At 39.0% G+C, this 12,875-nt stretch overlaps 1 protein-coding gene across 1 annotated transcript in view; it reads left to right on the top strand.

Moving 5' to 3' along the window:
• The window catches only part of LOC107702806 (ubiquitin-associated protein 2-like), a 43,362-nt gene that overhangs the window by 20,431 nt on the left and 10,056 nt on the right, over positions 1–12,875 (top strand). Inside the window, exons 14-23 of the mRNA XM_016505227.1 lie at positions 2,560–2,747; positions 4,558–4,702; positions 6,086–6,125; positions 6,236–6,371; positions 6,967–7,024; positions 7,610–7,796; positions 7,957–8,048; positions 8,211–8,261; positions 11,241–11,316; positions 12,657–12,871. Coding sequence (XP_016360713.1) covers positions 2,560–2,747; positions 4,558–4,702; positions 6,086–6,125; positions 6,236–6,371; positions 6,967–7,024; positions 7,610–7,796; positions 7,957–8,048; positions 8,211–8,261; positions 11,241–11,316; positions 12,657–12,871 — 1,188 coding nt within the window. The remainder of the gene's footprint in view (positions 1–2,559; positions 2,748–4,557; positions 4,703–6,085; positions 6,126–6,235; positions 6,372–6,966; positions 7,025–7,609; positions 7,797–7,956; positions 8,049–8,210; positions 8,262–11,240; positions 11,317–12,656; positions 12,872–12,875) is intronic.

The following is a 12,875-nucleotide window of genomic DNA, read 5'->3' as shown; positions in this document are numbered from 1 at the left end:
AACCGTGGGGCTTGGTCCGTACGGATCACGGATCAACTACGATCCGTTTAACCACTAATCGATACCCAACCCTAATGATAATTCACTCTAAACTATGCAAAAGCCTGGTTACGCCTCTGTCCACGTGCAGTACTCAAATCAAGCAAGAGCAAAAGAAGAAGAGTTTGGCCAATCAGAGCGCTGGATTCATTCCCCAAATAGCAAGCGAGGATGATTGACAAATGCGGAAGGCCTATCATTAAAAAGAGACTGCAAATTGACAACAACACAAAATCCCACTCGATTCCCCTTCCACTCCCGCCATTTGACTGATTTCTAAAGTGTGGACAGTACAGTAGTCATTACTTAGTTTTTTTTTCTGTTTTGTTTAAATAATTTCAGTGCGTTTTATTTCTCTCCGAGCTGACTGTTTGTGTGTGTCCGTGAGTTCACGCGCTGAGATGAGGAAACTCCTCTCCGCTTATAGCATGCATTCGAAGAAGCAACACACGCCAAAACATCTTCCGCTGTAATGAAGCATTTCTAAACCTGCCGTCCAACAAAAGAGAACATTATTACATGTTTTTGCTCCACATCTGTCGAGTGTTTGAAATAACTTCCTTCTGTCAACTGATGTGGCTTCTTATCACAGAATGAGGCAGAAAATATATTCTATACTGTAAAAAAAAAAAAAAAAAGGCTATGTTGATAAGCAATTGATTATAAATGTACATAATTATTAATATGAAAATACCCGAAATGGCTTGAACAAAGATAAATGATACATTGTCGCAGTCAAGTGTTTGTCTTTGTTTTATCATTCAAAACATTTCTGTCTTCTTTATATTCAGTTACAGTGACAGCTGGATGTCTTTGTCAATATTAGGGATTTCCTGGAGTGTCATCAGTTCCATTACTTCTGTGATGCATATGTGGATTTTCTGCGCGAGGTCGCCCTCTGGCATCCAGTATGAATGAAACATTACATGTTTATAGTGCTAAATGGCCAATCCATAAAAATAATACTTCTCTCAAAAGCAATTTGTAGACATATGATAATCCATGTTTTTCTACAGTGTACAGAAGTGTACTGGAGTTTTTTTTTCTAAATAGCATTTTAAATTACAACTCGCAAAAAAAATACTCAGATGTGCTAAGCCATCAGAATTGAACTGAACTGAAAACTGTGGTTTAAAAACCAAGGTATGTATTGATCCGTTGGCTAACTGTATTGTTGCATACTGTGCAGACCTGCTAACCTTGGGAAAATATTTAACATTTAATCTTGCATTTTGCACATTGTGCAATTACGATTAGCCATCAAGGAGCTTCAAGTATTAATGTAGGAATAAATGAACCCCCCCAAACCCGTGTCCCGTCCCGTCACACTGATGTTTTTTAAAAGAAATTTTCCAAGGTTTGCAAGTCTGCATCAATCACAAGAGTGATGCTGATGTTAGGTTAAAAAAAAAAAAAAAACTTTCTTGGTTCAAAAAGATTTGCAAACTTTATAAATTAACCTTGAGAAATATAATATACAAATCTGAAATGAGCATTGTGACCTATGATCGGTGTAATATGTAAGGGCTCATGTACAGATGTTCTTTGTCACAAAGTGGTTTACTGCTGTTTATGCGTTAGTGAAGCCAGTGACTAAATGTTCAACTTTACACTTCCTGTTAGTAGCGTGAAAACCATCTGTTTTCTATATACCGTGCTTATTTTATATAGAGAAAGTGATCAAAGATTGTTCTTTTTATAATTGCTGGAGCAGTCCATTCGAGATCAGTGCGAGTCAGTGATTTGATTTCGGCATTTTCTCCAAATCTACCGTTATAAGCAATGACTCAGTTTACACTGCTCAGTGAGTCTCTTTATTTACAAGAGTTTTCACTGTGTTAGCAATGATTCAAGTATGTATGAGATTGCAGAAATCATGTTGCACACATTGTGTGCTCAGTAGACATGACTGTGTTTGGCTGTTATAGTCAAGAGTTTTCAAGAGTTCCACATGTAACGCTCATTTCATATGCAAAGATGTTAGCCAATCATAGCAGTGGGTGTTTACATTGAAGTCTCACATCAGACACTTGGAGGGAAATATTCAGGGTAGAAAATGACCATTTACTTCTAAATTAAAGTTTTTGATGAAAAACCATGCTAAGATTATCATTGTACCTCCTAATGTTCCTAGGTCCCTGTGACTTTCGCAGTGCAGAAGAAAATGCACAGAGTTGCCAAATTTAGTTATAGAAATGGAAAAATTAATCTCTAGAGCTGCTCTGCGAGTCACTTTAACGGCATTTTATTTCATTTGATAAAACTATCATCAGATGCACTCAAAAACTCAAAGGTCTTTACGACAACCCACCAAAATAAAAGTTTGGTTTGACTTGAAATTATTGAAAAATATTACTGTATAATTATCAGAATATCTCACAATTTGTCCATGTTTTAATTTAAACTGTAAAAATGTTTACAGTTTTCAGTAAAAAAATGTAAGGAGTTGTTCCATTTACCTAATGCCACTAATGGCTTTTTCATCTTAATGAACAAGTAATTATGCATTTTGTTTGCCAGATCCCCTCTTCGGCAGTAGAGATGCCAGGCTCTGCTGACGTGTCCGGGCTGAACGTGCAGTTTGGTGCGCTGGATTTTGGATCCGAATCCACTGTGGAGAATCTCAACCAATCAGAAAGTAGCTTTCAGGAACCTGTGGGCGCTCCTCAAACCCAGAGCAGCCTGTACTCCAAACCCACCACCATCAGGTCTGACTGTCCACCTGTTTGTCTGTCTTTTATGCATGTTTACAAGATCTTAAAGGGATATTTCACCCAAAAAACGATTATTCAGGAGACTCGGACTATACCTCTACATTTGTATGGATTACAGTGTCTTTATGAACTTTTCGAAAACTTGAAGGTTGTGTTGAAATAGGCTTCCAGTGGAGGGACAGAAATCTCTCAAGTTTTAGTTAAAATATATATTTTTGTGAGGGTGAGTAAATGATGACAGAATTTTTGGGAAGAACATATCCCTTTAACTTTGTGTAAATATGGTAGAATCGATAACATTATTATGTTTGTTTGAAATCAGCATTGGCACAAATGCTGTTGATAAAACCCAGATCCGATCAAAGATTGTTCTTTTTATAATTGCTGGAGCAGTCCATTCGAGATCAGTGCGAGTCAGTGATTTGATTTCGGCATTTTCTCCAAATCTACCGTTATAAGCAATGACTCAGTTTACACTGCTCAGTGAGTCTCTTTATTTACAAGAGTTTTCACTGTGTTAGCAATGATTCAAGTATGTATGAGATTGCAGAAATCATGTTGCACACATTGTGTGCTCAGTAGACATGACTGTGTTTGGCTGTTATAGTCAAGAGTTTTCAAGAGTTCCACATGTAACGCTCATTTCATATGCAAAGATGTTAGCCAATCATAGCAGTGGGTGTTTACATTGAAGTCTCACATCAGACACTTGGAGGGAAATATTCAGGGTAGAAAATGACCATTTACTTCTAAATTAAAGTTTTTGATGAAAAACCATGCTAAGATTATCATTGTACCTCCTAATGTTCCTAGGTCCCTGTGACTTTCGCAGTGCAGAAGAAAATGCACAGAGTTGCCAAATTTAGTTATAGAAATGGAAAAATTAATCTCTAGAGCTGCTCTGCGAGTCACTTTAACGGCATTTTATTTCATTTGATAAAACTATCATCAGATGCACTCAAAAACTCAAAGGTCTTTACGACAACCCACCAAAATAAAAGTTTGGTTTGACTTGAAATTATTGAAAAATATTACTGTATAATTATCAGAATATCTCACAATTTGTCCATGTTTTAATTTAAACTGTAAAAATGTTTACAGTTTTCAGTAAAAAAATGTAAGGAGTTGTTCCATTTACCTAATGCCACTAATGGCTTTTTCATCTTAATGAACAAGTAATTATGCATTTTGTTTGCCAGATCCCCTCTTCGGCAGTAGAGATGCCAGGCTCTGCTGACGTGTCCGGGCTGAACGTGCAGTTTGGTGCGCTGGATTTTGGATCCGAATCCACTGTGGAGAATCTCAACCAATCAGAAAGTAGCTTTCAGGAACCTGTGGGCGCTCCTCAAACCCAGAGCAGCCTGTACTCCAAACCCACCACCATCAGGTCTGACTGTCCACCTGTTTGTCTGTCTTTTATGCATGTTTACAAGATCTTAAAGGGATATTTCACCCAAAAAACGATTATTCAGGAGACTCGGACTATACCTCTACATTTGTATGGATTACAGTGTCTTTATGAACTTTTCGAAAACTTGAAGGTTGTGTTGAAATAGGCTTCCAGTGGAGGGACAGAAATCTCTCAAGTTTTAGTTAAAATATATATTTTTGTGAGGGTGAGTAAATGATGACAGAATTTTTGGGAAGAACATATCCCTTTAACTTTGTGTAAATATGGTAGAATCGATAACATTATTATGTTTGTTTGAAATCAGCATTGGCACAAATGCTGTTGATAAAACCCAGATCCATTCCATAAACAAATGACTTTAATGCATTTCTAATCAAATTTTTCATGTTTTAGCGAGTCTTTAGGTGGCTTGCCTCCAGCAGTAATGGAGTCCAGTTACCCATCAGCCTCTCTTGGTTTACCGAGCACTACTGCCCCTCCTGTCTTGGCTTCATCCTCAGCTAGCAGAGTGGCGTCATCGGCCACCACCCCTCTCGGTGTATGACCAAAACTCTTTTCATCACATTTACCATAGCTTGGCAAAATAAGGCATTTCATCTGGAATCTTCACAATCAGTTCCTCATGCAGATTTTGCTCATGTTTAAGTTCACAGCTTTCACCGACAGAAAGCTGCTTGCTTTGAAAGTGATTTCTGTGTGAGTGGTGCTTCATGCATCCCTAAGCTCTTAACGCTGGCCCTTTTCGCCTGCACCTTAATTAGATTAGCTTGGTCCAGACCATCCAGAATCCAGAGCTGAACCGTTTTTATTCAGGATTCCTATGCTTATGGAAAATACCTGGAAATATCTAGAAATTTTATATTTCTTGTTTTTGAGTTTTCCATGCCAGGAAGAGCAATAATGATATAAAACGTTATTTGAAATAACTAAAAGTTAAAATCTAAACTTTATTTCATCTAGTTGCTGAGGCTATGTATCTCATTTTAATTGTTTAACTTGATGTAGTAAAATAACTAAAACTGAAATAAAAATGAATAAAAACTGATATAAAAAACAAAAACCACTAAAAATGACAAACAACAAAATCACTAAAACTTTAAAATTAAAATTAAAACAGAAAATATAAAAGTAAAAATACTGAGTCAAAATATTAATGAAAACTATAGTAGTATCTCAGTGTTACTAAAATAAAACTGTTACTGAACCTAATGATTCATTAGTGAATTGCTCTGAATTTGAACGAAATTAAAATCCAGTTATCAAGAATGTTTTAGTTGTAGTGTTACATTGGTCAAACCAGTTGTACCATTGAGTCCACATGAATCAGACCCCTGTTTTCAAGCAGAATAGAATTAGTCCAAAAAGTTGCTTTTATTCTAATCAAATGAACAGAATAGGGATTATCAGTTCATACTACTGCTAACACACTCTCACAAGCAGACATGATGAGATCTGTTTTCCAGTTTGGTCAGGTGACGTTTGACATACAAGGGCTGTCCGGAAATTATCCAGCCATGTAATATGAAAAGTAGAGATTGAAGAAGATACGATATACAGGAAACACTGTACATAGGACAGTGATGCCTCAGTCATTGATTTTAGTTTTGGCAAAAGCCAGAAGTCGCAGGGTGCCAAATCTGGACTGATCATTGTCGTGATGAAGCTGCCAATCACCAGTTGCCTAAAGCTCCAGCCGTTTTCATCGTATTGCATCTCTCATCTCGTATTTTTCACATTAGCTAGCTGGATACTTTAAGGACAGCCCTTGCATACCCCATTCTGGTGTAAAAAAAATCAGCAAAACAAAGCAAATGCTCTGATATGTGTATTAAAAGTGTATTCACCCAAATTTCATTTTTGGGTGGAACATCCATGTAAACTATTTGATGGTCTTCATATATCTATTTTTCGTTTCCCACAGAACGGATTCAGTGAAATGAGGATATCCAACGTACAGGAAGGTAATTGAGTTCTGTATTACCAGATACTCCATTTTTACCTGTACTTTCTTTGCTAGTTGAATTTGTAGCATAGGGCCACAATTGACATTTTTGACCGAAAATATTTGCAGCTGCTCCGTCCAGCACCCCTCAGCCCATATCCACAGCCCTGCCCACAGAGAATAGCTTGTCATCTTCATCACTGTCATCTTCCTCCTCTTCAACAGCAGCGCCTGCCCTCAGCACAGCTCTTCCATCACTTAGCAGGTATGACTGACCACCCCATTCAAATTTCAATCTCATTAAAGGGGACATTGGATGAAATTTTCACTTTTTTAGCTTTTTTTTGCATTTAGTTGGGTTTCTGGAGTGTCTGCCAGTTTAGAAAAGCTGAAAAGAAAACACGCAGCCAGTTTATGGGCTGTCTGAAAATGTGTCATCCAGCGAGCCGTTTCAATTTGCAGCCGGTTTCTACATGGATAGCTAGCTATTTGAATAAGACCACCTCCAAGCCATGTACGGAGTCCAGGGCAGCAAGTCATGCGTCTTGTGTCGACTCGCCCCACGTAAGAGAGGGGTGGAGTGAGTGAGCAGTAGCTCATTATCATTTAAAGAGACATGCACCAAAAACTGGTGACTGTGAACAGAGCTGCTTTTGACAAGGTAAAAAGAGTGTTTTACACTACCATTGAGGAATTTTAACCAAAGTATATTGCAGGCATTTCATGAAAACCCTAAAGAATCACACCAAATTGTGGAAAATGGGCATCCGTTGTCCCCTTTAAATATTCATGAGAGAAGAATAACATTCATGAGAAGCAGTCAGTCTCCTTATGGTCTTATGATTGCTTGTTTTTCTCAGTCACGTGAGCAGCATTAACTCTCCTGGATCTTCAGCGCCCACCAGCTCTTCCCTGAGTGTAAGTGTCTCGTGAGGCTCCTCCCATTTCCAGCGTTTCCCTCTTTACCTGAGCTTCTCTGCCTTATTTGTCCTGGTTTCAGCAATGAGCTCCTCTTGTTTTTTTGTATTATGGAATAGTGTGACTGGATCAGTGTTAAATTTAATTGAAATGCTTCTTTTAGACGCAGATGGGCACTGACGTGAATGTGAGCCTGTCCACATACTCTGGCGCTGTGTCGAGTGTGTCCAGCTCGACGGTCAACTCAAATGACCTGAGCGCTGGAACCCAAAGCCTTTAAATATTCATGAGAGAAGAATAACATTCATGAGAAGCAGTCAGTCTCCTTATGGTCTTATGATTGCTTGTTTTTCTCAGTCACGTGAGCAGCATTAACTCTCCTGGATCTTCAGCGCCCACCAGCTCTTCCCTGAGTGTAAGTGTCTCGTGAGGCTCCTCCCATTTCCAGCGTTTCCCTCTTTACCTGAGCTTCTCTGCCTTATTTGTCCTGGTTTCAGCAATGAGCTCCTCTTGTTTTTTTTGTATTATGGAATAGTGTGACTGGATCAGTGTTAAATTGAATTGAAATGCTTCTTTTAGACGCAGATGGGCACTGACGTGAATGTGAGCCTGTCCACGTACTCTGGCGCTGTGTCGAGTGTGTCCAGCTCGACGGTCAACTCAAATGACCTGAGTGCTGGAACCCAAAGCCTCAACGCTAACGGCGCATCCGCTCCCTCTGCTGTCCGTTCTGCACCACTGCAGACCAACATCACACCCTCCAACACCTCTGGTCAGTCACAAAAACTTCAACATGATTATAGTGATGCAGCAGAGTTGGCAATATTTTTATGATGATTATTTATTATTAAAAAGTAAATGTATAAACTAAATGTTATGTCAATCTGTAAATAGTTTTTTCTTGTTTCCAATTTTTTTTTCTATATCTTCAGGTAAAGCTCCTCCTAACCTGGCTCAAGGAGTGCCGCCGCTGCTGGCCAGTCAGTATATCATGGGTCCTGGTGGCCTCCTTCCTGCTTACCCGGTTAGTGTATGGCTGATCTGCTCTCAGATAGAGGAAGCAAAATTTTTATATATACACTCTCTCTTATCCTTTGCTGAAGTGTCATCTCACTTGCATCTCAGTGATGGTACTGACCTGTCTTGTACACGTTTCTGATCTTTCTGTGCCTTCTCATCCCTAAAGCCAATCTATGGATATGAGGACCTACAGATGATGCAGTCCCGCCTGCCCATGGTAACCATTTCATAGTCAATTGCTTGTTTTCACACTCTTTTGACAAAGCACTTCCTCCTATTAATAAAATTTACCCCAAAATAATTTCTACTCCGTAGTAGAGGTCTGCACGGGCTTTAAACTGAAGCCCGAACCCGAGATCGTCCGACCCGACCTGACCCGAGCGGCACAGTTAAATTTAAAGCCCCGACCCGAACATGAAATCTTTTTTTTCCCCCACAACGAATAGCCAATTTAAAAAAAAAATGCTGTATTTCACGATTGCATGCAACGGTCAAATGCATGTAAAGAAAGAGAATCATTAAGGCTCGGCCAGTTCACAAGGTCGTGAGACTCAATAATACGAGACGTTGTCGTTACTACAGCTGATAAAATGCCAGACAGTGTACAGCTAGCTGAGGGCAGAAATATGCTAATACGGGACAGTCTGTCAGCAGCTGTGGGCGGAGCCTAATCAAAATTGCTTGATAATTGAGACTATAGGTTTTTTGGGGATTACTCTCTACAAGCAATGAGGCTTAGTTACTTCAAAAACAGCGATTTTTACCCCCTCATCGCAGAGAAATATAAAGTTGCAAGTCAGTAGCCTGTCGAAGCTATTTTACTAATAAAAGTTTCCGTGCTGTGTTGTCGTGTGCAATAATGTGTGTGCGCGTGCATCTATGAAAGCAGCGTAGCCTACTGCATATAGTTTGTTTAGCTATAAACCCGAGCCCAACCCGAAGCTATTCATTAAACATTACCCCAACCCGAAACCCGAAAGTATTTTGGGACTCGTCAGGCTCGGGTCGGGTAGCAGACCTCTACTCAGTAGGGCTGCACATTTTGGGGAATAAAAATAATTGCTAGAGATGCATCGATCGACCGGCCAGGGACTGGAATCAGCTGATTTTTCGCATGATCGGCCTGAACCGGTGACCGGTCAGTCAGTGTCACATCTTGCCGATTCCTAGCCAGTCCATTTTGACGTCACAGCTACGCTCACATCCGCATGTAAACATGTCGTCGGCTTGGAAGTTCTTCACTGTAAGTGAAGACGACACACAGTTTGCAATTTGTAATACGTGTAGAGCCAAAGTAAACTGTGGGGGAACCACAGGGCTCGATTAATGCTTGTCCAGGACAAGTACATTTTTAAAGGGGCAAGTGAGAGAGAATTTTACTTGCCCGACCGGACAAGAAGCCTGATTAAAATTTCAATAACAAACATAACTAGGGAAGCACTGAAACTTGGCCACCAAAAAATTTTGCCCGAGAATGATTCTAATTTTATTGCATTCTGCGACTGGTAATGCATTGATGTTGTGTCAGAAGAGGCTCACACAGCCTGAGTGAGTGTTTGAGAGAGACTCGTGCCGAAATCAAAACAAATGAGCGCAACAGCACACACAGTAACCGCAGTGTGCGTCTAGTAAGTTATATAAAAAAGTAGAAAGAAAAAATGTATGATATAGGTAAGCAACATTACACGACCAAGATGTTTCTCCGAATATCAGCATGACTGCAATGTGACACTGATTTTATACAATAGTAGTTCAATAAACAAGAAGTTCAAATTAAGTGACTTACATTTTAGACACAATATTTACTGTTTTTGCTCAATTTCACAAATGAAAATGGTTCCTATCAAAGCCACAGCAGAACTGTCCACGAGCAACACAGCGGTGTTTCGTTACTGAATGAATCCACAGTTTTGAACTAATCGAGTGAGTCAATGATTCAGTAACCCATTCATAAAGACAGTCACTTGCCTCGTTTCTGAATGATTCAGCCGTTTGAATTAATTGGTTGGATCAGTGACTCACTTATTAAAACTCATTATTTATGCATTTGCAATTTTGCAGTGTAAATGCATTTATGGCACCTCAGCTTTATCAAACAGTCTGTGTAAATACATCTTATGGCACTTCAGATGCAGCTACTGTGTTTCCTGCAGTTAAAAAAGATGGAGTATGTTGATACTGATTCCATTTAAATGGTAACAACTCCACATTCTTATTATTCTAACAGAATTAAGTGAAACGATGTAAGAATTTGATGTGAAAGATGACACATTTAATAAGGATAGGGAAAAAATGCCCATTTATAAACAATGGGAAATGACATCTGTTTTGTTATATACAGCAACTCATTTCTACCTCTTTCCAGTCACAGAGCACTTTATTTTGATAGTTGTTTACGTGAGAGAATATCTGTAATTTCTGGAATTTGAAATGTTTAACTTCTCTTATGTAAATAATTTTTTAGTATTGAAAAAAAAAAGTAGTTTTTTGTTTGTATATGCTGTCAGTTATAGTTTTTAGAAAATTGCATATAGTTTTTGATATCGATATCGGCAGGTCACACAAAAAAAAAATGGAAATTGAAAATCAGGATCGGCCAAGAAAATTGCAATCGGTGCATCTCTAATAATTGCTGCTTTTCTATTTTTTTTTTTTAAGTTCCAAGTTCGCTGTGCTTGTTTGTGCTGCATAATTTGGACAAAAATTGATTTATATCAATATGACTAAAATAATTTGTATTAATATTAGTTGTAGTGCTAAATAAAACTAAGAAATATTAATATTGTAATATTAACTATTCCGATATTTCACAGTATAAAAAAATCGAGTGTTTAAGAAAATATATATTTTTTACAGTACAGCTGTACAATTGTCTATTGATTTTCAAACATTAAACCAAGCTTTTATGGCGGAAACCTGCAGCGAGCCGTTAAAGCTTCTCTGGTTGACAGCAGCTTTTTTGAAAGTGCTTTTCATTATAATTACGGAAAGATGTTGGCACATATTGTCCCTAATGCATGTTCAACTCAAACTCAAGAACATGCAGAGATGAGTTCATGGGGAGGAGCTTTTACTGTGGTGTTAATATGATAAATTGACTAAATGATGTTAATTTTTATTATTGGATGACCTGTTCCTTGATGTTTATTTCTCATAGATTAAATTAATTTGTTTTTTTGGTCACTTTTCTATGTAGGATTATTATGGCATGACTTTCCCTGGCACAGCACTAGCTGGCAGAGATGGAGGATTAGCAAACAATCCCTACTCAGGTAAGCAGCCATCGTTTAGGGCTCAGTGCTAAGGATTTTTTCTACTGGCCCAGTTGGGTCAGTGCTGCTAATTTTTACTGGCCCTGCCAACGTTTTCACTGGCCCTGCCACAGAAAAATAAAAGTTATCTTTTATTCTAATATGCTTATATAACACCTAAATTTTAGATACTAATTAAATTTTACAATTCTCGATTCTAATTTCGATACCACAGCCAAAACTACTAGCCTGACAAATATAGTTCAAACATTATTAAAGACAAGTGAACAGTCAATAAATAAGAACAAATGACATGCAAAAGCACAACTGAATATATAGAACAAAGATACAAATGAAATAATGCTTTAGGACAATCAGCAGATGGGCTGAATGAGACGCAGATTCACGTTCTGACAGCAGGTGGCGCTTATGGAACAGCAGCACAGCGTTTCCTTGGTTACCACTGTAAACAAAGCAGCACCACTTTAAATGCATTATACAGGGGCAAGATGAAAAGAAAATGCAATGTAAACTTTTCTGAAAACAGTCAGTTCCCCTCAGAGATACATTCATATAAACCCCCGATTCAACATTTAGTATTTTCTTCCAATATTTTGCACATCGTGAACGGTGATCTTGCTCTGCCTGCAAGTATTTTCTCTTCTTTGCGTTCACATTCAGTGTCTCTGGCCTCTGTTAACGGCTGTGTACACACTTTGTAATATTTCCACACAAATTATTTTTTGGAAAATGATTGCAGTGCAATGATTGCAGTTTGTGTGCAAGCCTGGAACAGAAAACGAATGAAAAAAAAAAAAAAAAAAAAAAGGTCAGTCGACCGGCGCTCCACTGTATAAATGAAATCTAGATTAATCAATGATAAAGCTACAAAGTTACTCACAGTGACTGGTATTTTTACATACTTTTGTATGTATTTGTCTGTTCAAGCGCAAGAAGGTGAGGAAAGAAACACAATTCGGGTCTTGCACGTTGTCAGAGACGCGTCTCTCTGTGTGCGCGCTGTACACACAGAACACTGTGCGAGTACTGAATGCAATTGTCTTTCGCATCTTGCTTGAATGCTTTAAAATCGCTTGAATTTTAAAATTAGCAAGGCTTAAAAACACGTGCAAATGATATATTTTCGTGATGACGCAGCAGTGGCCCGATCAATTATGTCAACTGACCCAGGCGTCTTTCACGCTGGCCCCGGGACACCGGGCAGTCCTTATTGTCAAGCCCTGGTTGTTGTTGTTTTTAAAGCACAAAGATTGTTATGCTAGTGCGAAAAGGACAAGAGTTATTACAATCCAGTACTTGTTCAGTCTAAAAGACTCTTCTGTCTCGACTTGCTCGTACAGGTGAGCCTACCAAATTTGGCCGCAGCGACTCAAACTCCCCAGCCCCTGCCACCAGTCTCTCCTCAGTGCCCCCCTCACAGTCTCAACAGAGTGCTGTCCCCCCTCAAAATCAAGGGCCACAGAACCCAGGTCAAGCCCAGCAGGGTCAGACCCAGGCCTTCCTCAATCCCCCTCTGCCTCCAGGTTACGGCTACACCAGCCTGCCCTACTACCCTGGGG

Source organism: Sinocyclocheilus anshuiensis, unplaced genomic scaffold (genome assembly GCF_001515605.1).
Source record: "Sinocyclocheilus anshuiensis isolate Anshui unplaced genomic scaffold, SAMN03320099.WGS_v1.1 scaffold366, whole genome shotgun sequence".
Lineage (NCBI taxonomy): Eukaryota > Metazoa > Chordata > Actinopteri > Cypriniformes > Cyprinidae > Sinocyclocheilus > Sinocyclocheilus anshuiensis.
This window is presented reverse-complemented; position numbering and strand designations above follow the sequence as displayed.